The 26,020-nt window shown below is 42.6% G+C and overlaps 1 protein-coding gene across 1 annotated transcript in view; it reads right to left on the bottom strand.

Annotated features, from left to right (window-relative positions):
• The window catches only part of nup210 (nucleoporin 210), a 126,988-nt gene that overhangs the window by 27,136 nt on the left and 73,832 nt on the right, over positions 1–26,020 (bottom strand). Inside the window, exons 24-27 of the mRNA XM_067370411.1 lie at positions 21,473–21,535; positions 6,534–6,713; positions 5,897–5,977; positions 5,685–5,816 (exon numbers count right to left, since the gene is read on the bottom strand). Coding sequence (XP_067226512.1) covers positions 5,685–5,816; positions 5,897–5,977; positions 6,534–6,713; positions 21,473–21,535 — 456 coding nt within the window. The remainder of the gene's footprint in view (positions 1–5,684; positions 5,817–5,896; positions 5,978–6,533; positions 6,714–21,472; positions 21,536–26,020) is intronic.

Below are 26,020 nucleotides of genomic sequence, written 5' to 3'. Positions count from 1 at the left end.
TCCATCCGGAAACACGGTTGGCCGGGCCAGTCGGTCAATCTCCGTCTTCCTCCGCATACCCCTCCAGCAAACTGCCTGCCTGCCCCATGCTGGACCCACATTCCTCTACTGGGCCCAGTAAACGGAGGAGGAGGAAGAAAGCAGCTCCAGTATCTCCAGAGCCCGCTCCAGTATCTCCAGAGCCCGCTCCAGTATCTCCAGAGCCCGCTCCAGTATCTCCAGAGCCCGCTCCAGTATCTCCAGAGCCCGCTCCAGTATCTCCAGAGCCCGCTCCAGTATCTCCAGAGCCCGCTCCAGTATCTCCAGAGCCCGCTCCAGTATCTCCAGAGCCCGCTCCAGTATCTCCAGAGCCCGCTCCAGTATCTCCAGAGCCCGCTCCAGTATCTCCAGAGCCCGCTCCAGTCCCCACAGAGCCAGCTCCAGTGCCTGTGGGGATCTTAATTGTATTTGAGGGAACGAACGAGCCCTCAGCTCCAGCCGCCGCCGCCGAGCCCTCAGCTCCAGCCGCCGAGCCAAGTTCTCCAGTCTCCGCCGAGCCAAGTTCTCCAGTCTCCGCCGCCGAGCCAAGTTCTCCAGTCTCCGCCGCCGAGCAAGGCTCTCCAGTCTCCGCCGCCGAGCAAGGCTCTCCAGTCTCCGCCGCCGAGCAAGGCTCTCCAGTCTCCGCCGCCGAGCAAGGCTCTCCAGTCTCCGCCGCCGAGCAAGGCTCTCCAGTCTCCGCCGCCGAGCAAGGCTCTCCAGTCTCCGCCGCCGAGCAAGGCCCTCCAGTCTCCGCCGCCGAGCAAGGCTCTCCAGTCTCCGCCGCCGAGCAAGGCTCTCCAGTCTCCGCCGCCGAGCAAGGCTCTCCAGTCTCCGCCGCCGAGCAAGGCTCTCCAGTCTCCGCCGCCGAGCAAGGCTCTCCAGTCTCCGCCGCCGAGCAAGGCTCTCCAGTCTCCGCCGCCGAGCAAGGCTCTCCAGTCTCCGCCGCCGAGCAAGGCTCTCCAGTCTCCGCCGCCGAGCAAGGCTCTCCAGTCTCCGCCGCCGAGCAAGGCTCTCCAGTCTCCGCCGCCGAGCAAGGCTCTCCAGTCTCCGCCGCCGAGCAAGGCTCTCCAGTCTCCGCCGCCGAGCAAGGCTCTCCAGTCTCCGCCGCCGAGCCCTCCGCGCCAGTCTCCGCCGCCGAGCCCTCCGCGCCAGTCTCCGCCCGCCGAGCCCTCCGCGCCAGTCTCAGCCGCCGAGCCCTCCGGCGGCTGAGACTATCTCCAGAGCCCGCTCCAGTATCTCCAGAGCCCGCTCCAGTATCTCCAGAGCCCGCTCCAGTATCTCCAGAGCCCGCTCCAGTATCTCCAGAGCCCGCTCCAGTATCTCCAGAGCCCGCTCCAGTATCTCCAGAGCCCGCTCCAGTATCTCCAGAGCCCGCTCCAGTATCTCCAGAGCCCGCTCCAGTATCTCCAGAGCCCGCTCCAGTCCCCACAGAGCCAGCTCCAGTGCCTGTGGGGATCTTAATTGTATTTGAGGGAACGAACGAGCCCTCAGCTCCAGCCGCCGAGCCAAGTTCTCCAGTCTCCGCCGCCGAGCAAGGCTCTCCAGTCTCCGCCGCCGAGCAAGGCTCTCCAGTCTCCGCCGCCGAGCAAGGCTCTCCAGTCTCCGCCGCCGAGCAAGGCTCTCCAGTCTCCGCCGCCGAGCAAGGCTCTCCAGTCTCCGCCGCCGAGCAAGGCTCTCCAGTCTCCGCCGCCGAGCAAGGCTCTCCAGTCTCCGCCGCCGAGCAAGGCTCTCCAGTCTCCGCCGCCGAGCAAGGCTCTCCAGTCTCCGCCGCCGAGCAAGGCTCTCCAGTCTCCGCCGCCGAGCAAGGCTCTCCAGTCTCCGCCGCCGAGCAAGGCTCTCCAGTCTCCGCCGCCGAGCAAGGCTCTCCAGTCTCCGCCGCCGAGCAAGGCTCTCCAGTCTCCGCCGCCGAGCAAGGCTCTCCAGTCTCCGCCGCCGAGCAAGGCTCTCCAGTCTCCGCCGCCGAGCAAGGCTCTCCAGTCTCCGCCGCCGAGCAAGGCTCTCCAGTCTCCGCCGCCGAGCCCTCCGCGCCAGTCTCCGCCGCCGAGCCCGCCGCGCCAGTCTCCGCCGCCGAGCCCGCCGCGCCTGTCTCCGCCGCCGAGCCCTCCGCTCCAGTCTCCGCCGCCGAGCCCTCCTCTCCAGTCTCCGCCGCCGAGCCCTCCGCGCCAGTCTCCGCCGCCGAGCCCTCCGCGCCAGTCTCCGCCGCCGAGCCCTCCGCGCCAGTCTCCGCCGCCGAGCCCTCCGCGCCAGTCTCCGCCGCCGAGCCCTCCGCGCCAGTCTCCGCCGCCGAGCCCTCCGCGCCAGTCTCCGCCGCCGAGCCCTCCGCGCCAGTCTCCGCCGCCGAGCCCTCCGCTCCAGTCTCAGCCGCCGAGCCCTCCGCTCCAGTATCCACTGCCAAACCAGCTCCATGCTCCTCCACCCACATATTTACTTTATTCCTTGGACTCCTCAATATTATCCTAAACCTCTCCAAGTATTTTTTTGGGGGGGCCAAGTACCCGTGGGTGGGGGACATGTGGGCGCCACACATGTGGGTGGGCCTCTGACATGGCAGCCCTCTGCACCTAACCCGCCGTGGCCCGCCAAGGCTCCTGACCCGCCATGGCTCATGGATCCGCCCTGGAGACCTCCACTCCAGTCCACTCCTCCCCCGGCACCTGCATGAGGTCTCCAGGGCGCCCACCCCCCCTCCCGGTTATTCTATTTACGGCGCGAGGTACTGTCACAGATCCCTTGTTTCCCTGGACTCCATATCCCATGATCCTCCTGTTCTCCACACCTGCACTCACTTCCCTCGTCATCTCCCCATCATCACGGATCACCTGCACCTGGACTCTATTATCTGCACTCCCTTTATAATGCACTCACTCCCTGCACTCCTTGTCCGTTCTCTGTTTTGTTAAGATGTATGTTTGGTGATCTCTGCTTTGTTTAATAAATGTATTGTTCGTATTGTGGAAATCCGTATCAGCCTCATCTCTACCTGCATACGTAACACACGTGACATGTTCAGAATTAATAAACTTTTGATAAACTACAAAACAGCGTGAGTCGGAAGCGGCATGCCTCACGCAGACAGGCCTTATATGTGACGTCCCAGTAAAATCTCACATTTGAGTTTTAACAATCTCCTATATTTCGTAGTAGATTTATTTAGATAATTTAGATTAATTTATTTAGATTAATAATGGGTAAAAAAGCTACATTTTGGTTCTATTATTCTATTTTCCACAATGTCACGCGATGCAGAAAAAGCGGATGGAATAGCGGAATCCAGTCTTAAAAACGGAATTTAGTATATAACACGGAATGAGTCAAATTTTTGATGAATGAATAAAAAGCAAGTCAGTACACTTAAATCAAATCACGATATAGACTAGTGTCCATGAATATTAAAGTGCAAAAAGACTATTGAAATATGAATCCTGCATGTCTGTGTGCCTTTGAAATGAATGACATGGAAGCATGGTTTCATTTAGGGATGCACCGATACCGATACCGGTATCTGGTATCGGCCTCGATACCACATTTTCTAAAGTACTCGTACTCGTTAAAAGTCCCCCGATACCGGGGACCGATACCACGGTCTGAGAAATGTCTATGTTTGAGCGGCGTGTAAGGGGTTAATCAAAGGCGCCGAGTGCCCGCCCCCAGGCTCCGCCCCGGCTGCAGCTCAGAGCGGGGAGAAGGCGAGGCGAGACAACATGTCAGCCGTGTGGAACTATTTCAAAGTGAATGAAGACGACAAAACAAAGGCGGACTGCAAATTGTGCTCAGCGAAATTGTCCAGAGGAGGCTCAAAAGGTAGCTCATTTAACACAAGTAATTTAATCAAGCACCTAAAATCCCAACATGACAATGAGTACAAAGAGTTTACCCACGCTTCTAAACCAACACAACCCACGCTGCAGCAAACTCTTGCAAGACGAGAGAAAATGTCCAGAGACAATCCACGTGCTGTGAAAATAACACAAGCAATTATCGAGTACATTGCATTGAGTGACCAGCCACTCTCAGAGGAAGAAAATGTGGGATTCCTGCGTCTCCTCCATGTTTTGGAGCCCAGATATGATGTCCCAAGCCGCCGCTACATGACTGACACAGAGCTGCCTAAACTACACGACTCCGTGAAAAAACATATCCACAGCCTACTGCAAGCCTCCTCTGCGTTTAGTTTCACCACGGATATTTGGACAAGCAGTGTTAGCCCCGTGTCGCTAATTAGCCTAACCTCCCAGTGGATAGACGAGAGTTTCACGCCGCAACGACATAAACATATTTATCCAAATATTGTGCACTAAATAGCTAAACATCACTAAAAAGATGTTTATGAATGCCCCTTGTGTTGTCCAAAGCGGCAGAGTTTACAACAAACTGAAAAAAATACTTGAGTTGCACTGTCACTTTTTAATTATTTTTTTTATAATTATTTATTCTGTAATATTTTGCATACAACATGCTTTTCATTTTAAATAAATGTTCTTAATTCCAAACTAGTCCCTTGTTTTTTGTTAAATTTATATGACTAAAGCTGTTACCTGTAAATTGAAATCATGTTTTTTTTTATTAAGTACTCGGTATCGGTATCGGCGAGTACTGAAATGCAAGTACTCGTACTCGTACTCGTACTCCAAAAAAGTGGTATCGGTGCATCCCTAGTTTCATTTAACTCATACACACGCACACACACTGTGTTTTCATCCTCTGTCGCCTCACTATACGAGGAAATGAATGCACGAAATTCATCTCCAGAGGCGCTCTGAATGTCACTTCATCAGCATTTAACCGCTTCGTTTGAGAAAACTATCATCATAAACAGAGAAACTCAAAGATCTCGGCAACCCGTCAAAATAAAAGTTTGATTTAACTTGACAAACATATTAGTGTTGTAAAGTAGAATTTAGATAAATTAATTTAATAATAAATTATTAAAACTATATTTTTAAGGAATAAAAAAGGTTTTTCTTCCATGTTTTAATTTTAACAGTAAAGCTCTGTTGTGCAGCACACTGTTTGACAAAAAAGGTTTAATTTCATGATTAAAAGATAAATTAAATGGTATGCGTTCATTTGATTCCCGGAAAAATTAAAATACGCAACAGAATTTCTGAACAAACAAAAACAAAAACATTTTTTAATTAATAAATTTTGTTGTTTTTAAGAATTCAATTAATTAGACATGCTTTTTGATTATTTTTGACTACTAATTAAAATGTAATGAAACCATTAATCCTGAAAAGTTAAAAAAGAATTTGGTAAAAATAAAACAGAATTTGAGGGGAAAGAATAAAACATATCATAGGGCCCTATAAAAAAAAAAGAAAAATGTAATTTTTTGCTAAACTTATAATAAATTGGTAAATTGAATAAGTTTCATTATTTCAATTTATTAGACATGCTTTTTGATTGCTAAAATTTAATTTCAGTTTAACTCCACCGAGGTTAATCTTTTAACTCCTGACTACTTTGTCAGACAAAATGGCGGATTCGGCATTCTGATTGGGTAGATCGCTTGTCAATCAAACTGCCGGCGAAGGGTCAATTGACAGACAGCTATATTACACATTGTGTGAAAGGTAATATTCAAAAAAGCATAATAGGGGCACTTTAAAATCAACATACGAATAGTGAAAACAAGCACTGTGCAGCAGAGAAAGTTTTATTCTGACCTCTGCGTGGCGTGTGTGAACATCCAGAATGTCTCTCTTAGTCACAGACCAGTGAAACGTCAGTCCAGGAAGAGCGTTTCCGAAAGAGAAGGGCGTCTGACTGCTGCTCAGGCCCATCACATACACCGGCATCTACAGCAAAAAAAAATATAACTTTGTAACAAGCCAAAATACTCTTTAGACAAAAACTTTGAGCAACTCAATGTGTTTACCAACGTTCCAGTCTTCATTCTGGTGATGGGAGCTCTGATTCTAATGGCCTTTAGCTGCACAACCTCAACATCCACTTGATCCTGTCAATAACAATATTTAAAAGGTTAGTTCACCCAAACTGAAAATTCTGTCATCAACTACTCACTCTCATGAAATTCCAAACTTTTGTTCCTCTTCAAAACACAAATGAAGATATTTGTAATGAAATCTGAGAGATTTCTGCCCTTCCTTTGAAAGTCTGTTCACCCTTTAATGATTCACTCATTCACTTCTGTTTATGCAGATTATTTTTAAAAACTCAAAAAACAAAAAGAAAAAAAAAGTCTGTCCAAAAAGTCCAAAACTCTGTTCACCATGTAAAATGATTGTGTCTCTTCAGAAGACTTAGATTAAACAGCTTGTTTTGGGGGGGATTTATTTTAATTATTTTATGGACTTTCAATGGAGGGACAGAAATGTCTCAGATTACAATGAATCTTCACTGGTGTTTCAATCAGACATGAATGAAATTCTTTTGGGTTTGGAACAACATAAGGGAGAGTATCTGATGACAATTTTCACTTTTGGGTGAACTATCCCTTTAACTCATTTACCACACAGATCAATATATGTCCACATCTGTTTGTAGAGCATCACCTTTGACACCACCACAAGTTTGCCTGTTTCCGTGTCGACGGCCTGAACCACGCCAGTTACAGTCATGTTGCCCACCGACAGGCCCTGAACGTGACCCAAACTGTTGACAGAGGCAATGTAGTCATGGGAGAGAGAGAAGAGTATGTTTGACTGGGGCTGCGGTCCTCCCTCTGATGTGATCTACAAATGAACAGGTGCAATTCATCCAGACATCAGAAGATCAATCATAGACATGCCATTTACATGACAGACAAGCAGAGGCAGTCGTATAATAACTTACTATTATTAATATTTTTACTGTTATCACTACTAATATTACTACTACTGTTGTGAGCCTTGTCTATTGCGTATATCACATGTAAATGTCACAATTTTGCATAAAAAAAAAGAAACCTCAAAGTGAATGGAAAAGCTGAAATGTCATGTAAATTCTAATAACCAATTAATTATTGTGATTACAATACTGAGAAATAACTGACAGTAGGGCTACTCGATTATGCCAAAAATCATAATCATGATTATTTTGGTCAATATTGAAATCACGACTATTTAACACGATTATTGGTGGATGAAATAATCAGTCTTATTTCACGGTATGAGTAATTTTACATATGCAAGGTTTTTTGGCCCAAAAAAAAAAAAAAAAAACATTTATCTGAAAATGATTTTCCTTAAAACTAACTACATACCTGCAAACTCAAAAGAGGTTAAAAAGGTGACGTGTACAAACTAAATTGTTTGAGGGGTCTGGGGGCATCTTCCCCCAATCAGAATTTTTTTTGTGATTTTAAAATTTAAATGAAGCATTTTGGACTCTGAAATAAAGAATGCACAAAATAAATGAAAAAAACAAAAACAAAATTTGATTCAAGTAAAAAAAAAAAAAAAAAATATATATATATATATATATAGGGATGGGCATTGACAAATTTCACAATTGGATTCACTTTCGATTCAGGAGCTTGCAATTTAATTTACCTACGATTCAATATTGATTAATTTGGGGCCTATAAGGATAAGTACATGGCAAATTCCTTAAAGTAAAAAATATCTCTCAACTAATGCTGTAAACAGGAGCGACAGTTTGTACATTATATTATTAAAAGGTTAAAATTAATCGATTTGTAAGCTAAATATAAAAACATTTTTTGAAAACGATTTTCTTTCATAAACATTTAAAATTCATAAGTATGTGAACCACTGATTCTTAATACTGTGTGTGGTTACCTGGATGATCTACGACTGTTTGTTTTTTTTGTGATGGTTCTTCATAAGTCTCTTGTTTGTTCTGAACAGTTAAACTGAGCACTGTTCTTCATAAAAATTCTCCAGGTCCTGCAGATTCTTCAGTTTTCCACCATCTTTTGCATATTTGAACCATTTACAGCAGTGACTGAATGATTTTGAGATCCGTCTTTTCACACTGAAGACAATTGATTGATTCAAACACAACTATTAAAAAAGGTTGAAACATTCACTAATGCTCCAGAAGGAAACATGATACATAAATAGACGGGGGGTGAAAACATTTGTACTTTTAAGATCAAGGTAAATTGTATTTAATTTGTCTTCTGGGAAACATGAAAGTATCTTCTGTTGCTTCTAAAGGGCAGTACTAAATGAAGAAAATGTATATTTAAACAAAATAAGAAAAATTTAGACATCTTGTTAAAAAGTTTTCATCTGTTTTCTTCTGAATGGGGTTATTTTAATAAATTCAGCTATTTTTTTGTCTTGTGGATTATATGTAAAATATCTTACTCAGGAGAGTACTAAGTAAAAAATAACATGGTTTTGTATAATCTCCTTTATTTTGTTAAAATTATTCACATTTTCACAGATTCTGCAAGTGGTTCACATACTTTTTCTTGCAACTGTATATATTATACATAAACAGAACAAGAATAAAAACGTCTCAGGTTACGTATGTAACCATGGTTCCCTGAGAACAGGGAACGAGACTCTGCGCTGACTGCGCTATGGGGAACGTCCTCCGTGACCCGTGCTCGAAATGCCAAAAATCACCACACTCCAATCCTACTGGCCGGCGACAGCCTATCACGTCAAACGGCGTGAACCGTGACGTATAAAGGGAGTGCCTGGGGAAACAGCCGACATCTTGTCTTTGAGCTATTGTAGCAGGCATCCCGCAGCGTGGCATGAAAGCGCAGAGTCTCGTTCCCTGTTCTCAGGGAACCATGGTTACATACGTAACCTGAGACGTTCCCTTTCGAAAGGGAACTCCACTCTGCGCTGACTGCGCTATGGGGAACGATATACCCACGCCGCCATGCTAGACGAGAACGCCAGTCCAAATGTCTGGACACACATCCGGCAGTTCCAGGGAAAAACCGGGGGCAGAACTCCAAGGCTGTCAGTGACAGCATTCCCTACGGCCAACAGCCCAAGCTGAGCCTAAAAGAGGCCTTCCGAAAAAAGCCTACCAAGGCTGCTCGAGCATCTGGAACCTACAGCCCCGAGAGGGGGTGGTCCCTTTAAGGGAATGTGGCCAAGGAACCTCGGCCAGTCACTCGAGGGGGGGGGGTTGGGGGGGAATTCACCCGCTGCCACCAAGGAGGCCTAGCCAGATCCAGCGAAGCTAAATCTGGCCTAGCCAACCTTGTCTGATATACAGAATCTCCAAGCGCAAACTCCAGAGAGGAGAGCAGGAAAGAGCGACTGCGAAAAGGCAGTAAACAACTCAAACCCACCCGCAGAGATGGGCATCCTGGAGAGCGGAACTCAGCTAAACGCTCTGGACCCTCGTATGAGGGGAGTACAACCACTCATCAAAGGATCTACTCAGCCGTTAACAAGGTGCTGAGGAGGCTGTGCGCTAAAGACCCCTGACCCAGGGGAGCACAAACCAGCCTGGGGGCCGGTCTAATGGGAGACTTCATAAAAGTCTACAACCATACCAGCTTAGAGAGCTAAGCAATTACGCAGTTAACCCCGAGGGGAAGTACAAAGCTCAACCTAACAGACAGACTGTAAGGCGGGCACATAGTCATGGAGGCCGGGAAAAAGGCCTACAACATAACCAGAGTTCACCAGAGAACTAGAACTGAATGCAGACGGCGGTAGCCCAGGATGGCCTGTAGGGCCACATCCTATTGCATATCAAGGTGGAGCAAACACCAAGACATAACAGCTGCAAGTGCCCAAGAGACAGCCCGTCCAACACAAACCAACGAGCAGTGCACTCGGTGAAGTACCTTCTATTCTTTAAGCAAGAGGAGTACAACATACGCCATCATGCGCTAAGGAAAGGCCCCGTGGGCCTATAATCCCAGTAGGCACGTGGCATCAGCTCGTGGCAGTGTTATCAGGGTTCAAGCTAAACAGACTGACTACACAGGAGGTCATAGTCAACCTGAGACCCGGCCAGCCGGCGAAACCATCCCTTTTTGTTTGTCAAAGTTCAGCATGCTCCACAGGAGGCCTTTACGGCCTACCCGTCACACGCGACATCAGCCAGCGGCCACTAAAGTTCTAGGAACAAAAATAGAACCTGTTAGATAGACAGAAAATGTGACCAGTCACGGAAAGTAGGGACACAAGTCGGTTCTGGGGCATTTTGAGTTATATACACAGATTCTGAAAGTGTAGTCTCCAAGCTTTCCAACGATGTGTGACACATGGAAATCTGATAATGTTTGGAGAAGTTGTGGCCATTTGAAGGTAGGCATTCAAGAAAGCTCTATAGGGAGAAAAACGCCTCTAAAGTTGCAGTTCTCACCTGCTGGGAGTGACAATAGGGCTCATTTACATCTCATTTAGATAAACCATACCCCCTGTAAAGCTGCATGGACCGCATACTATTAATAAAGGTTAATGTGCATTATAAATGTCAGTAATTTATCTTTTTTGACTTTTATAAAAATGATTTAGAGGCTGAAATATGTGAAATATTTTTTTGTCAAAACTCTATTTGAACTTGTGCATTGTAGATTGTTGTAAGACACTCCTTTAAAATCTGCCCATCATTTTTAATGTTATTATTTTAATGTTTATGTAAAGAAAAAGTACTTATTGATGCTAATTTTATTTGTTATTTGCTGGTTTTCCACATGAAACTTGGTGAATTTACTTTTTGAACAGGATTCTGTGATAACCGTGATCATTTTGGTCACTATAATCATGAAATGAAATTTTCTCAGCTGAGAAGCCTGTTAAAGAAGAATAGGCAATCCAGGAACTAACTGGACTAACAGAGGCCAGAGATCGCTAACTATGGTTATTCAAAACACTTTTCAAGACAATAAATACACGATTGAGACGATGAATGCATGTATTGACTGAATTTGTGTCTGAATAGCGCTCCCTCCGTGGGTGTGGCCGCATTAGCGGATAATGAGCTGAATCACAGACTTCTGACATGGCTCTATTTTCATACAGATTACATAAGCACAGAATGTTTGTTTTCGATTTGACTTACACGATTTAAAACCTGACATTTCAACATTTTTTCAGACACAAGTATAATTTTTTTATGATTAGTATTCACTAAGTTACAGTTCATTTTCTGAGAACTATCAGATTGGACTTCGTTCAGAGGGAGATGAGAGATCACGCATCATGTTAGTTTTCTTTATTTTACAAAAAGCACAACATTTTGTTTTTACTCTGAGTGTACACAAATAAAAGACGACATTCTATAGTTTCAATTGATATATTACTTATGTCTCTATGACAAAAAAATTACGGAGTATTTTAAGTCTGTTTTGCTGCAATGTGAAAAAAAATCCTGCAAAATGCGCCGGCGTGTTACCCGACTCCAGAGAGGTAATGTCTTATTATGCCGCTTTCATCGTCGCTCAGATCGTCTTCAGAATCAGTGAGCGCTTGTTCATAAGCATCCGGCTTGTCGAAGAAGTACTTCAAAACATTTTCGGTGTAACGGCCACGGTTCTTCATTGAATTTTGATATCAGCTAGAGCCGGCCAGAGCGCTGCATAATAAGTAGGCACGCTTCTCAGTATGGAAATACACACAGACATGACACGCCCCTACTGCGTGCTAGAATCTCCGAAAAACAAGCCGATTTCAACCTCAAAATGTACACTTTTAAATATACCAATACTGCTATCTCAAACTCGGAAAGGCTTCTTCATGATCTCAACTAACAGATTCTGCAAAAAAATGAAAATCACCAATTTTGAAAAAAAAAAAAATGCTTCTTTCACATTTTGCTCGAAAGTTGTGCTGCCGACTTGTGTCCCTGGTTTCCGTGACGGGTGTAGGGCCTCGCTCGACAGAACTTACCAATGACTTTATCAATGAACAACACGATTGAACAAAGCTTCATTTGGTCCAAAAGATCCATTTCCTGACAGGAAACACCTAGCCTTAACAGAAGTGATGACGTGACTTCTTTTAACAAAGGATTCTGTCTAAAGGACTTCTTAGCTCATCAGCAATAAACTAATCAGAACCCATCACGTGGATCTGATCACATTAAATCTATTGATTCTCTCACAAAACCCTCTTGTATTATCGGACGGAACAGGAAAACACCCATCAATGGATTTAAAGACGAATCTGTCCTATCAATACCTCCCTTGTGTGAGCAGTCTATCCTGACCCGGTCACTCGTGACTCCGGTCAAAGTGTAAACTATGCTTAAGGACTTAATCTTGAATCTCAAAAGGGGACAATTGTTTATATGTTAAAATATTAACTATATCTAGAAGCTATAAAAGAGGCCTGGAAAGGCCTGCTACTTAAAGAACCATGTGGCACCAGCCCGTGGTCATGACAGGGCCCTAGCTACAAGGAAGGGCCAGTATAACCTAAAATGATCATTTTAAGGGAACTAGCTACACAACCTGAGCCTAGGCATACACATTCCAGCAGGCAATGTTAATATGCTAAACAGCGTGAGCGTAACCAGCATCGTAGACCAACAGCGCTGTATCCAAACAAGCTGCATACAGAGAGGCTAAAAGGCAAATAGCCAACAATCAAACAGCAATGAACCCCAGATGCTGTGATGCAAACGACCGGGAGAAGTCTGGTAAACTACACCAACGCTAAACAACAAAGCGGCCATAAAGGGCCTGCCTGTAACAGTCAGCCTAACATACAGTTATTTGCCCAAATAACCCCTAAAAAACACGAACAGATGACAACTATATGCACGGGAAGCTATACAGGAAAAGCAAGGTCTATATTGAGAATGAAAAATGGACCTGGCTTACCTCCTGCGGCTCGTAGAATGCAGATTCCTCCCCGATTCGTCACACCGAGGGGAAAAACCAAAGTCCCAAAGCCCAAAAGCACTTTCACTATCAAGCCAGACGGCAGGCCGTCAGGAATATATCCATCATAGGCCCACAACATCAGCCCGACTGTAAAGCCCGCAGCATATAGATGTCACAAATGCTACCGGGAGGCGAAGGAAGAGCGAGGGCGAGAAAAAGCCCTCGCGAGAGCGGAGATCGATTACCGGCGCTGCTGGCGCCGCTCCTCGATCACCTCCCTCAAATCTTGATTCTTCCTTCTATCATCTCGCTGTCTCTGTGACTTATTCCAAGGAGGAGGAGGCGCACGAGCGGCGACACTTTCCCTCTGGGCCTGCCTCTGAGCCTCGGCTCGAGACGGCCCGAGATCTCCCGGTTGTCTGGGCCCAGAGCTGGATCTGAGCGGGATGCAAGATCTAAACGCCGCGGAGCACGTCTTCGCCTCCCTGATCAAGATCCGCAAGCAGATCAGCCTGGTACGCCAGAAGCACCGTCATCGAGTGCAACGCCGCACCAGCCTGACCTGCAGTGGCGTAAGCCCTGCCATTCAAACGTGACGTCACCTTCAACGCTTTGGATGGCAGGGCCCTCGCCGCAGTTGCCGGGTCATGGGTAGAGAGAAAGAGATAGTCTAACCTGCTGCGAACCACCAGGCAGCGGTGGTGGCACCTCTCCCCTCGAGAAGAGGGCCAAATGAGAACGGAGCGTTTTCATAGGAAAACGCTCACAGTTAGCACAGGTAACACCCTCGAGTACTGACCGTGCGTGCTCTTCGCCCAGACAGAAAACGCACAAGTTGTGTGTGTCCTCCGGTGTCAGAAACCTGGGACAAGGATCAGCACACTTCCTGAACGATTTAGCAGACCTAATTTCTTTTGGCAGAGTGAAAATGGCACGAGCAAAAGCAGTCGCGAAAAGACAAGAGGATGTCGGCTGTTTCCCCAGGCGCTCCCTTTATATGCCACGGTTCGCGTCGTTTGACGTGATAGGCTGTCGCCGGCCAATAGGATTGGAGTGTGGTGATTTTTGGCATTTCGAGCACGGGTCACGGAGGACGTTCCCCATAGCGCAGTCAGCGCAGAGTGGAGTTCCCTTTCGAAAGGGAACTTAAGTAGAAATAAACAAGCCAAAACTAATTCATTTGAAGCAAAACCAAAAGTAAAAACCGCTGTTCTTACGCAGCCTCTCGTTCGGCACAAATTCAAATGTTTCCATATTAGCAATGTATTTGGATGCTGAACTATCATTTATTATGTAAACTAGGATTTGTACTTCTCTCCCGAAAAAAATCATCCTCTTCACATGAGCAAAAAATGTGCTTGGCAGACCAATTTCAGCAGTGATCATGCTGAACAGCACAGATAGGATACTACGGAGTATTTAAAATGAGCAGTGTAACTTTTTATATGTTTGGCTGACTATTTTATTTTGATAATGAACAGGCTGCGATGTCAAGTTTGCAGTGCTAGAATATGTTGTGTGCGCAGGCGCCGGAGCGATCACTTCAACTGTTTCCTTATCAGCAGAAACAAGTTAAAATACAGATATGAGTAAGACGTTATTCGATACTGCGAAGTTTACTTTTATACACTCACACTAAAAACAGAACTTTTTGCTTTTGCTAAATAAATAAAGCTTTTTGCTTTTTTTTTTTTTTTGCTTTTGCTAAATAAATAAAACAGGATTTTTGTCGTCTCGGTTCCCTTTCCGTGAATTTGTTTGTGGAGTGCTGCGCCTCTCAAAAATGAATCAATGGCACCTTTCTCATTGGTCAAGCCAAGATTTGAAGGTGTTGACTGTCTGGACAGTTCAAAAGCCCCCACAAAAATCACACTCAGTTGAGTTTAATTTTAGTACTTATGGACTTCTAATTCTTCGCTCTGTTCCTGGTAGGCCTCCATTTCACTTCAAGCCATGCACAACTGCAGCGACAAAAAAAAAAAAAAAAAAAAAGAGTCAAATTAACAGCGCAAAGTTTGTCTTCATTTTCTTCATCAACGCCAAAGATGTTGATTAAAACTTCCACGCCAGCGGACCAAACCATCAAGGATTTTCTCATGAGCCTGCAGATCCTGACAGCTAAGGCATTTGCAAGTATCGTTTGAACACTAAATGGCAATTTAGTATTAAGACTGTCAACTCCTTTTAACAAAGGTGCTTTATAATATTGAAACTGATGGTTCGTCCAGCAATTGTTAATTTACTCTTTCCATTGTTTCATTCCCCTGTTATGATATGGTTCAAATTCATTTTCCACTCTCTCACTGCGTGAATGGCATGTTTGTGTTTGTTAGTTTAGTTATGCGTTTGTGATGTAGTTAAATAAAACTTGTGTGCACACTCTTGCGAGTTGATTCTGGTCTGCTTATAAAACCAATGTCCCTGATAATGATTCGATCACAGCTACATGCTAAGAAAGTGATACTCTGTGGCAACAGAAAATATCCTTTCTATAAGAGTTGATAGACAATTAATAGTGTTCGCTGGCCGAACAGATTAATTGATTGTAATATTAATTCAGCTACATTAAGTTAATTTGATTAACTGATTAAAATATTTATAATTAATCATAATGACTTTTGAGCTAATAAATATTGTTACAGTCTCGTGACAGGGTTTGAAAACCTGTGATATAAAGAATACATATAAACTTCAATGTTTTATATAAACTATAGACATAACTTCGATGACGAAGTTTCTGAAACTTAAGCGTGCAAGTCACATGCTTCGCATTATATCTTGAAGGGAACTTGTGACTTCAGAGAGAACTCTGTGTTGTTGGACATCGTTTTATTAAAACGCTGTGAGGAGACGCAGAAGAACTGATGAAATATGGATGATTAAACGTGTATATTCCCATACACTGGCAGCCTCCACATGAACAAAGTGACTACATGTTTAAACATCTGAGTTCTATGTTGAGGGCTGTGTTTGTCAGACTTTGTTGGGCCTTATTACATTATTATGGCTATTATATTATGTATGGAAGAATAGGAATGCAGGATTTGTTGTGACACCTTATAAACTGAAAGAATAAGGAATAGCATAAATCAATTTAATTAAAACAAACATGTAAATGATTAAATAATTTTAAAATGGACAAATGAGTAGACATTTAAAATTGTTGTGCAATGTTTAATGTTTGTTAAATGTTATGTTAAATGTTTGATTATTCATGTTAAATATAAAAATGTTAAATAAAATAGAATAAATTAATAAATAGTATGCCTATATTAAAAATAGACATGAGACTGTTTATTCACATGTTTTTTTTTCTTTATCCATTTCAAAATATAGTTAAAATATACTATTATAAACTCGTAGGGGCAACAAATCAACTTCTCTCTCATTTCACTCAGAGTATAATATGGGCTGTCATTGGGCAGTAAAAACGACCGTATACGGTCATTAAAGCGGTAATGTTTGCACTTAGGTTTTATTACGCATTTAGGAGAGTATTGCAAGAAGCTGCTTACATTAATCTTACTTTCGAAAAAAATAAATATAATCATGATTTTTCATGAAAAATTCTGTTATAATTATAGGCCTAAATTGTTATCAGCTTGTGTTTGTCATTGGTATAATTAATTCAATTCAAATTTATTTGGTTTGTCATGATTAATTTGTGTTCATAATCAGTAAAAAAAAAAAAAAAAAACTCTTTAGTGTTTTAGAGTTAACGAGCTTAACCTGGGGGACGCACCAGCCTTGAGTCTCTCACGGAGGAGCTCCAGGAGCATAAAAGGAGGAGCGACGACAGTGAAGGATGAGAGAGGACCAGGCCTGGACTTTATTTTATGTTCTATTATGTTTGTGTGGCCGTCTGCCGGCATTACTTTCATTTTGTGTGTTTTTTTTTTTTTTTTAATTTTTGTTGAATGTTCGCTGGTTCCCGCCTCCTTCTTCCCATACTTACGAACTACGTTACATTGGTGCCGAAACCCGGGAGGAAGGAGGGACATGCTGTCAGAGAGCCCTCGCTGCTGGGAGTGAAGACCGCGAGAGGCTGCCCAAAGCGGTGTTACTGGAGCCTTGTGAAAGGTGGGATGGAGACCCGAAAGCCGTGCTCCTGGGACGAGGTGGGGTGGCTGCCGTCCAGGAGGGAGCGGAGGAGTCACCGTGGGCCAGAGCCTGCTGCCGTCCTCCATGAAGGGGAGGAGCAAAGGGATGGGGGACTCGCTGCTGGCTGCCCTCAGCCGGAGGAGCCATCACCGGCCGCCAGGAGGCGGTCAAGGATCGTGCCGTCCACCAAGCGTCCAGTGCCATCGCATGTGGCACCGCGAGGAAAAGCCTCTCGGCAGGCTGGGGACAGAGTGGCAGTGTGTCTGGGAACCAGACCCAGAATTTTTTTCCCTCTTTCTTTTTCCTCTCTCGTCCTGTCGTTCCCCTTGCTTCCGTCTCCTTTCTCTCGTCTCGTCTGTCCTTACCCCCAGGTGCTGCGGCCGCTGAGATTTTAACTATCATAAAACTATCCAACATTCCGTGCTCAGATGTGACGGCGGAATTAATACATTATCTATATGTGATTACAGAATATATTTAAATTATCCATCAAATTGTCGTTTTCTCCTTACAGTCTTGCGAGTTAACAATAATGCCTGACCAGTAAATTACTTGATGAACAAAGAAAACATTTTGGCATTAGGCATTGGCATTAGTTAATGGCTAAAAATGTAAAAGTTTTACCTAATAAATAGAATTTAGTTTAATTTTAAAATTCGTCACTGGAGTGAATGGGAACATGATTTATTGAAAATATAAGTGGTTCTTAAGTCAATACTTTTTTAATGGCTTGTCAACTTTCAATTCCTCTGCTGCGTGGTTCTAGTCAGTGATGGATTCTAGCCACCACCGGATTGTTGTCAGCGCGAAACATTTTTGTGCACGTAAATTCTTTTCAGCGCTTTAGCGCTGGTGTATGACTGGAAAAATAATTGTTGCAAAAGAAACGATACATAGCTTACATGTCGCATTGAACTGGCAGATTTTAGAATGTTGTAGATAATTTTCATAGCGCACATGCGCTGTGGGTTGTTTCAGTAGCAGACCAGGAAGTTGGTAAAACAGTAAAGACTGCAATTGTTATACCGTGTCTTTCTTTTCCCATAAAAACACTACAGTGGCGATGAAGACTTGGATTCCACAGCGAAAGAAAAGTAAAAGTGCAAGTGAATTTGCAATACTAGAGTAACAGTTTGTCACTTATTGAAGCAACTAGAAATCGAAAGTTTCAAGTCTATCACACTGTGTGATGGAGGAAACTAATCAGTTGGCAGCTTTAGAAAAAAAAAAAAGCAGAAGACTGACATCTAGTGGCCATCGTTAGTACTTCATGGAGAGATTGCAAGTACAACAAAACATATGGGAGAAAATAAACTGGAGTAAAAAATAAATGAATAAGTAAATAAAAAAATCTGAATTGCATGGAGGTGATAAACGGAAATTAAAGTGACAGCAACATGGCAATGATTGGCAACGTTCCTGAATTTGAAAGAAAGAAAATTTTGAAACTTACTTAGAAAGATTTGAAAGATAGCTTGCAGCAAATGAGATTGCAGCAGAAAAGAAAGCTGACATGTTCCTAAGTGTCTTGGGTCCCACAGAGTATAGACTACTTAAGAATTTGAGTCAACCAAGGAAAGTGACAGAACTAACAACTAAAAGAAATGACTGAAATGTTGCTGCATTTTAAGCCAAAGCCAATATTGATCGCTGAACGCTTCAGATTTCACAGACGAAACCAGAGAGAAGGTGAAACGTTAACAGACTATAATGTTGACCTAAAAAGACTTGCTAGCACATGCGAGTTTGGCTAGTTCCTCGATGCACTGAGGGATCAGTTTGTCTGTGGTAGTCAGGTAAAGCTTACCCAAAGCGTCTCTTATCGGAGAAGGATTTGACTTTCAAACAAGCCTGTGAAATTGCTCTTGGCCTTGAACTGGCATACAAGGATACAAAGGAGCTGACAGAGCGTGATGACCATTCCAGTGCTTTTGTTCACAAGGTTGCCAGTTTTTCACGGAGAAGACAGATGAACAAACCACAGAAAGGATCTTCGCATTCAGGTTTCTCTGCATCGAGCAGATCAGCACAGAGCTCTTCGGCCAGACGTAAAATTGCATGTCATCGTTGTGGCAGAGAGGGTCATCAGCCACATGAATGCCATTTCCGCACTACAGTATGTCATGCATGTGGTAAAACAGGCCATTTGAAAAAGGTCTGCAAAAGCAGTAAATGAGCAGGTAAAGCCCAGTTAGTGACAGCTACGGCTGACGAATTAAGTGCTCCTGTTGATGTATTTGAACTTTTTACAGTTTACACTGCACAAGGACAAAAAAAGGACAAAGGACAAAATTTCTGCAACTGGAACTCTCAGGGAAGATGGTAACCATACAGACTGACACTGGCGCATCTGTCTCTCTAATTCCAGAATCCGTATACAAAGAGCTCCTGAACGACTGCCCCTTGCAGCCAGCTGAAATTCGTCTCTCTAATCTCGGGATACAATACCAGTTCTGGGAGAAATTCAAGTTCCAGTCCAGTATAACGGAAATGAATGGAGACTGCCATTGCTGGTAGTCAAGGGTGACAAAACACCATTACTAGGACGAAATTGTCTACAGAAGATCAAGCTTGACTGGGGTAAAATTTTCAGCCTAAAACATGAGACAAGAACTGAGCCCTCTCTTAAAGCCATACTGGACAAGCATAAGGATCTTTTCAAAGACGATTATGGAAAGATTAGAGAATTCCAGGCTAGAATCAGAGTTCAGCGTGATCGTAAACCAATATTACATAAGCCGCGACCTGTACCATATGCTCTGAGGGATGCTGTGGAGAAAGAGTTGCAGCGACTGCAAAGCAATGGAATCATCACTCAGGTGAAATGAAGTATTTGGGCAGATCTTGAGTCAGAACAGTATCTGACAATCAACACCCACAAGGGTCTTTTCCGTTATCACTGCCTGGCCTACGGTGTTTCGACAGCTCCAGCTGTTTTTTTTGTTCAGCACACAATGGACCAGATACTGCAAGGCATAGATAATGTGGTCTGTTTTATGGATGACATTTTAGTATCAGCATCTACTGAAGAAGCACATCTAGCAGTACTGGATCAGGTGATTGCCAGGCTAGAGAAGCACGGACTGAGGATGAAACTCGCAAAGTGTGCTTTCCTTCAAGACTCTGTAGAATATTTGGGATACAGGATAGATGAGCAGGGTTTGCACCCTACAGAAGAGAAAGTGGAAGTCTCAGAGCTAAGGTCATTCTTAGGATTGCTAAATTATTACAGAAAGTTTGTGGCCAACCTTTCACAATTGTTGCACCCTCTGCACCAGCTTTTGCAAGCAGACACTAAATGGAATTGGTCACCAAATTGTGAAGAGGCATTCAAAGCCAGCAAACAACTGCTACTGAACAGTAAGTGCCTTGTGCATTATGATCCAGGAAAACCTCTCCTACTTGCCTGTGATGCCTCTCCGTATAGCGTGGGTGCGGTCATGCATTTTCTTTCTCAACTACTTAAGTTTACTTAAGACATAACCCACTGTGTCTACATAAATACTCTCCGAAAAGGCATTCGGACATTTTTGTGTACATGTTTAGCTGCCTATCCGAAGCCCATGTGCTTATCCACGTTCGGCTCCGACTCAAAGTCTGTGCACAGAAAGCCACATGGGAACAGTGTCTCTTTTGCGGCTTAATGTGCTTTTAATGACACTGTTTAATATAACACATGTTCCGCAGTTTAGCAATAGTACTGCATTTTATAACACTCACTTTTCATGGAATCCAAAATTAATAGTCAACTTGAAATCGATAATTACGCTTAATTGCACAGCCTTAACTGACAGTACATTTACTTGGGCCCTAATAATTTGGGATATTAGCCTAGTCCAAAAATTAGCAAAAACTAAATTTAATTCGGACTGAAAGTGGTGGTATATTTCTTTTACTTTCTGAAATGGGGATGTTCTGTGCATGTTCATTACTGACACTGTAATGGCGTCATGACGTTTTGTGCACAGACGTAGCTCTTGGAGGACCATTGGCAAATATCGCAAATCATGCTGGCTTCCATGTTAATTATGCGCTTGAGTGCAGTGGTTTTAGCAGTGCTGAGGAAAATGAGTATGGAAAGTTGTCCTGACAGTTATCATCCTGGAAGCAGATATCCATGTCATAGCCTGAGATGTTTGCCAGTGGTATTTTTGACCATCATTTTATCCATTCATCCAGGACAAGACAGTCACTGGGTCTCAATCACTAATTATTACGTGGACTATTCATTTTTAAATGCACAGGAGAACTTCTCATGGAAATGCGTATGCACAATTTAGTCATAATGAATTTGCAGTATATTCTAAATGAGTGACTGCATGCTTGATGTTAGTAATTTGCATCAAATATACAATATACAGTACAAAAGTTACTGGTGAATAATTATTTGTTCGTGAAAATGTACACAAATTTCACACACAGATTAGATTTTTAACCAGAATGATTTAATGTTGAACTAAAAAAAAGGTGTCCATGTAAACACAGTTAATGTACTTATGTTTTGCAACTCTAGACTGCAGCATTAGCTTGCGTTTTGTTCATTCAACGGCTCATTTACTCATAAGATCTGAGTGCATTAGACAAGTGGAAAGTGAAATGTACTGGAATAAATAAAAATGTGAGAAAAATATTTACCTGCATCATTGCTCCAACTATTAGAGTGACTTTCCTGGGCAGCAGTCTGAAGGGGGGAAAGACCTACAGATCATAAAAACAATTTCTTTAGATATTATTTACAGTCAATCTTTTTAACTATTTATCATCCATTATCATTTAATCATATTATTTATATATTTTATAAGGGCTGTCTATTTAACGTGTCAATTAGATTAATTAGTTATGGTAAAAAAATCATGCATTAAAATGAATGCAATTAACGCGCTTGCCTCGCCCCAAAACTATAGTTCATCTGACATTTTATACAGTTGATTGATGACAAATACGATGCAGGACAACAACTCACTGTGCGATGGAGCCTGTACAATGCAGTCAGAAAGTCTTCACTTCTTCCACATTTTGTTATATTACAGCCTTATTCCAAAAGTGATTAAATAATTCCCCCCCCTCAAAATTCTATAAACAATACCCCATAATGACAAGAAGTAGTTTAAAATCTTTGCAAATTTATAAAAAAAAAAAAAAATCACATGTACATAAGTATTCACAGCCTCAATACAGCTCAATACTTTGTTGAAGCACTTTTGGCACCAATTATGGCTTCAAGATTTTTTGAGTGAGTATGATGCTACAAGCTTGGCACAGCTATTTTTGGGCAGATTCTCTCATTCTTCTTTGCAGGACCTCAGGCAGGTTGTTATATGCCTTTTACTGAGGAGTGGCTTTGTGCTCCTGTCTGCCTCGCTGCCTCTGCCTCGCTGCTGGTGTTTTCGTCTCCGTACAGCTTTGTTTTCTCTTACTTTTATTGAATCTCTTACTTTTATTCATTGTTTCTTATATTATTATTATTGCCTACCACATTAATATGACGTCGCTAGCCTGTAATCTTTGAATCTAAATCGCTGTTACAACGCATTTGCATCTCGCTTGTTAACTTGTCCACAGTCTCGCGTGCTCCTTTTCAACGCGTTCATCAAACAGCTGTGGTAACTCGGATCAGTCTACAAACACAGTGAGTCATGTCATCCTTTCCCACTGTTATCTCCTGTTCAGTTTGTCACATGTTCAGTGTAGCTCTCTCTGTCAGCGACGAGGGATTTACATGTCATAAATGTAGGTAAATAGTCAGGCTGACAGAGAAAATCTCAGAATTAGAGACACGCATACAAACTTTAAATCGAGGATTGTAAGAATGCAGGGGCTTCAGATACTGTTTTGGATGCAACTAGCTTAGTGAACTCTGTACATTGTTCGGTTCCGGCTGTAGAGCCCGCGCAGCAGGGCACTTGGGTAACGGTGAGGCGGCCTAGCCGCGGAAAACACCATTCTTCCGTTCCATTAAGAACATCAAACAGGTTCTCCCCACTCAGTGATGCACCCACTGAGAATCCTGTTGAAAGTGCCCTAGTGTGGTAGGATGGTGCTGCTCTTCTCTCTAGTAATATGGCACATAGTCTCAGAACTAAAACATGACAAACTGGGGCCCAGGACAGGAAGCAGACAGACTGGCTAAACCGACCGTCTGCTGGCTGCCTCACGTTACAGAAGTCAGATAATTCCCAACACATAGAAACTCTTGCACCTAGATATTATCACATAGAGACTGTGTCTGTACCCCGAATTAGTAAAAACAAAAAAATTCCAAACCCATTAAATGGTAAAAATTTAATTGATGTTCAACAAATAAAAAATAGAGATAATAATGATAAACAAATGATAAAGCTTGGGTTGTTAAATATTAGATAACTTTCTTCAAAAGCACTTATTGTAAACAATATTATCACAGACAATAATCTAAATGTGCTGTGTTTGACAGAAACCTGGCTAAAACCGGACGATTACATTATTTTAAATGAGTCCTCAAGGTTACGACACAATCCTCGACAGAAAGGAAAAGGGGGAGGTGTTGCTGTAATTTATAGTAATATTTACAGTATCAGCCAGAAGTCTTTCAAATATAATTCCTTCGAAGTGATGGTGCTTTACGTAACATTATGTAAGTTGACATTATACTGTATACAGGCCACCAGGACACCATACAGACTTTATCAAAGACATTGCCGATTTTCTATCAGAATTAGTACTAGCTGCAGATAAAGTCCTTGTTGTTGGTGATTTTAATATCCATGTAGATAATAAAAAGACTCATTAGGATTGGCATTTACAGACATTCTAAACTCTATTGGTGTTAGACAACACGTGTCGGGACCCACTCATTGTCGTAATCATACTTTAGATCGAATATTGTCACATGGAATCGTTATTGATGCCGTTGAAATTCTGCAGCAGAGTGACGACATCTCAGATCATTATCTAGTCTCGTGTATACTACATTTAGTCAAAGAGGCTAAACTTCCTCCCTGCCATAAATATGGTAGAACCATCACTTCTACCACTAAAGATTGCTTTATAAATAATCTTCCTGATCAGTTTCATCACCTTAGCATACCAGACAGCTTAGAAGACCTCGATATTGCAACAGAAACTATTGCCTCTGTCTTTTCCAGCACATTAGACTCAGTTGCTCCTTTGCGTTTAAAAAAGATTAAGGAAATGAATCCAACACCATGGTACAATGAGCATACTCGGGCCCTAAAAACAGCAGTTAGAAAAATGGAGCGCAGCTGGAAGAAAAAACTAGAAATATTTGGCATTTCGTGGAGAGACAAAATGACTGAGTACAGAAAGGCCTTAAAAACTGCTAGATCTGCCTATTTTTCAAAACTTTTAGAAGAACATAAACACAACCCAGGTATTTATTTGATACAGTGGCTAAATTAACAAGAAATAAAGCTTCAACTTCTGATGTTTCCAAAGAGCACAGCAGTAATAACTTTATGAACTTCTTTACATGCAAGATTGATAATATTAGAGAAAAAATTATAACCATACAACAGTCTACTACAGTCTTGTGTCAGACAGTGCATTGTAGTGTCCCTAAAGAAAAATTCTATTCATTTACTGCTTTAGGAGAGGAAGAATTGTCTAAACTTGTTCAATCATCAAAATCATCCACATGTATGTTAGACCCTATACCGACTAAGCTATTGAAAGAGATGCTTCCAGAGGTCATAGATCCTCTTCTTAATATTGTTAATTCATCTTTATCGCTAGGATACATACCAAAAACTTTTAAGCTGGCTGTTATTAAACCTCTTATTAAAAAACCACAACTTGATCCTAGAGAATTAGTCAATTACAGGCCAATCTCAAATCTCACTTTTCTGTCAAAAATACTAGAAAAGGCAGTTTCATTACAACTATGTTCCTTTTTTAGAAAGAAGTATCTGTGAAGATTTCCAGTCAGGATTTAGACCATACCATAGTACTGAGACTGCTCTCATTAGAGTTACTAATGATTTGCTCTTATCATCAGATCGTGGTTGTATCTCTCTATTAGTGTTATTGGATCTTAGTGCTGCATTTGACACTATTGATCACAATATTCTTCTAAACAGACTCGAAAACTATGTTGGCATTAGTGGAATTGCATTGGCATGGTTCAAATCATACTTATCTGACCATGATCAGTTTGTAGTAGTAAACGATGAAATGTCATATCAATCACAAGTTAAATATGGAGTACCGCAAGGCTCAGTACTAGGACCGTTGCTTTTTACTCTATACATGATACCGTTGGGAGATATCATTAGGAAGCATGGCGTTAGTTTTCATTGTTACGCTGATGATACTCAGCTCTATATTTCTTCGCGCCCTGACGAAAATCACCAATTCGCAAAATGAACAAAGTATAGCTGATATAAAAAACTGGATGACCAGTAATTTCCTACTTCTAAATTCAGGAAAAACAGATTCTAATTTTTGGACCGAAAACTTCTTCACGCAATAATCTAGAATACTGTCTAACACTTGATGGCTGCTCTGTTAAGTCTTCGTCGTTGATACCAATCTTTCATTTGAAGGCCATGTTACAAGCATCTGTAAAACTGCATTCTTCCATCTTAAAAATATATCTAAACTACGACATATGCTCTCAATGAAGAATGCAGAACAGTTAGTTCATGCCGGGTGTGTCTCATACGTCCTGAAAAGTGAAGCTGCGGGCTCTTTGATCGCCCCCTGGAGGCTGGATGCAGTACAGGTCATAAACCCCGCCCTCTCAATGCAGTCGAATGAGACTTCAGTGAAAACTTAAAAATAAATTCTGCTTCAAATAAAACTTTCTGAAAGATGGTTTTGGTCATTTAAGGTAGTTATATTCAATTGTTCGTTTTTGTGATGATTTAGATTTTAGCTAGCAATTTGATTGTATAAAAACGGGGCGTGTCGTCATGATTCGAAGTTGATTGACAGCTTGTCTGAGGACTGTCGGAGCTTCGAGGGGAGATTGAAGATGTATTAACTGTTAATTTTCAATTTCTTTGTTATTTAACACCAACAAAATGAGTTGTTCAGCAGTAAACTGTACTAACTGACCTACAGGATCTGACGGATCAATGAACTTTTTTTCTGTAACATTAAATATGGGCATTATAAGCTAATTAATAAATGTTATTAGTTAAGATAACACACCTAATGTTAACCATGTCTGGAAAAAGCAGGTGA

This window comes from Chanodichthys erythropterus, chromosome 20, assembly GCF_024489055.1.
Source record: "Chanodichthys erythropterus isolate Z2021 chromosome 20, ASM2448905v1, whole genome shotgun sequence".
Classification (NCBI taxonomy): Eukaryota; Metazoa; Chordata; class Actinopteri; order Cypriniformes; family Xenocyprididae; genus Chanodichthys; species Chanodichthys erythropterus.
The sequence above is the reverse complement of the archived record's forward strand: the minus strand, read 5'-3'. Positions and strand labels throughout refer to the sequence as shown.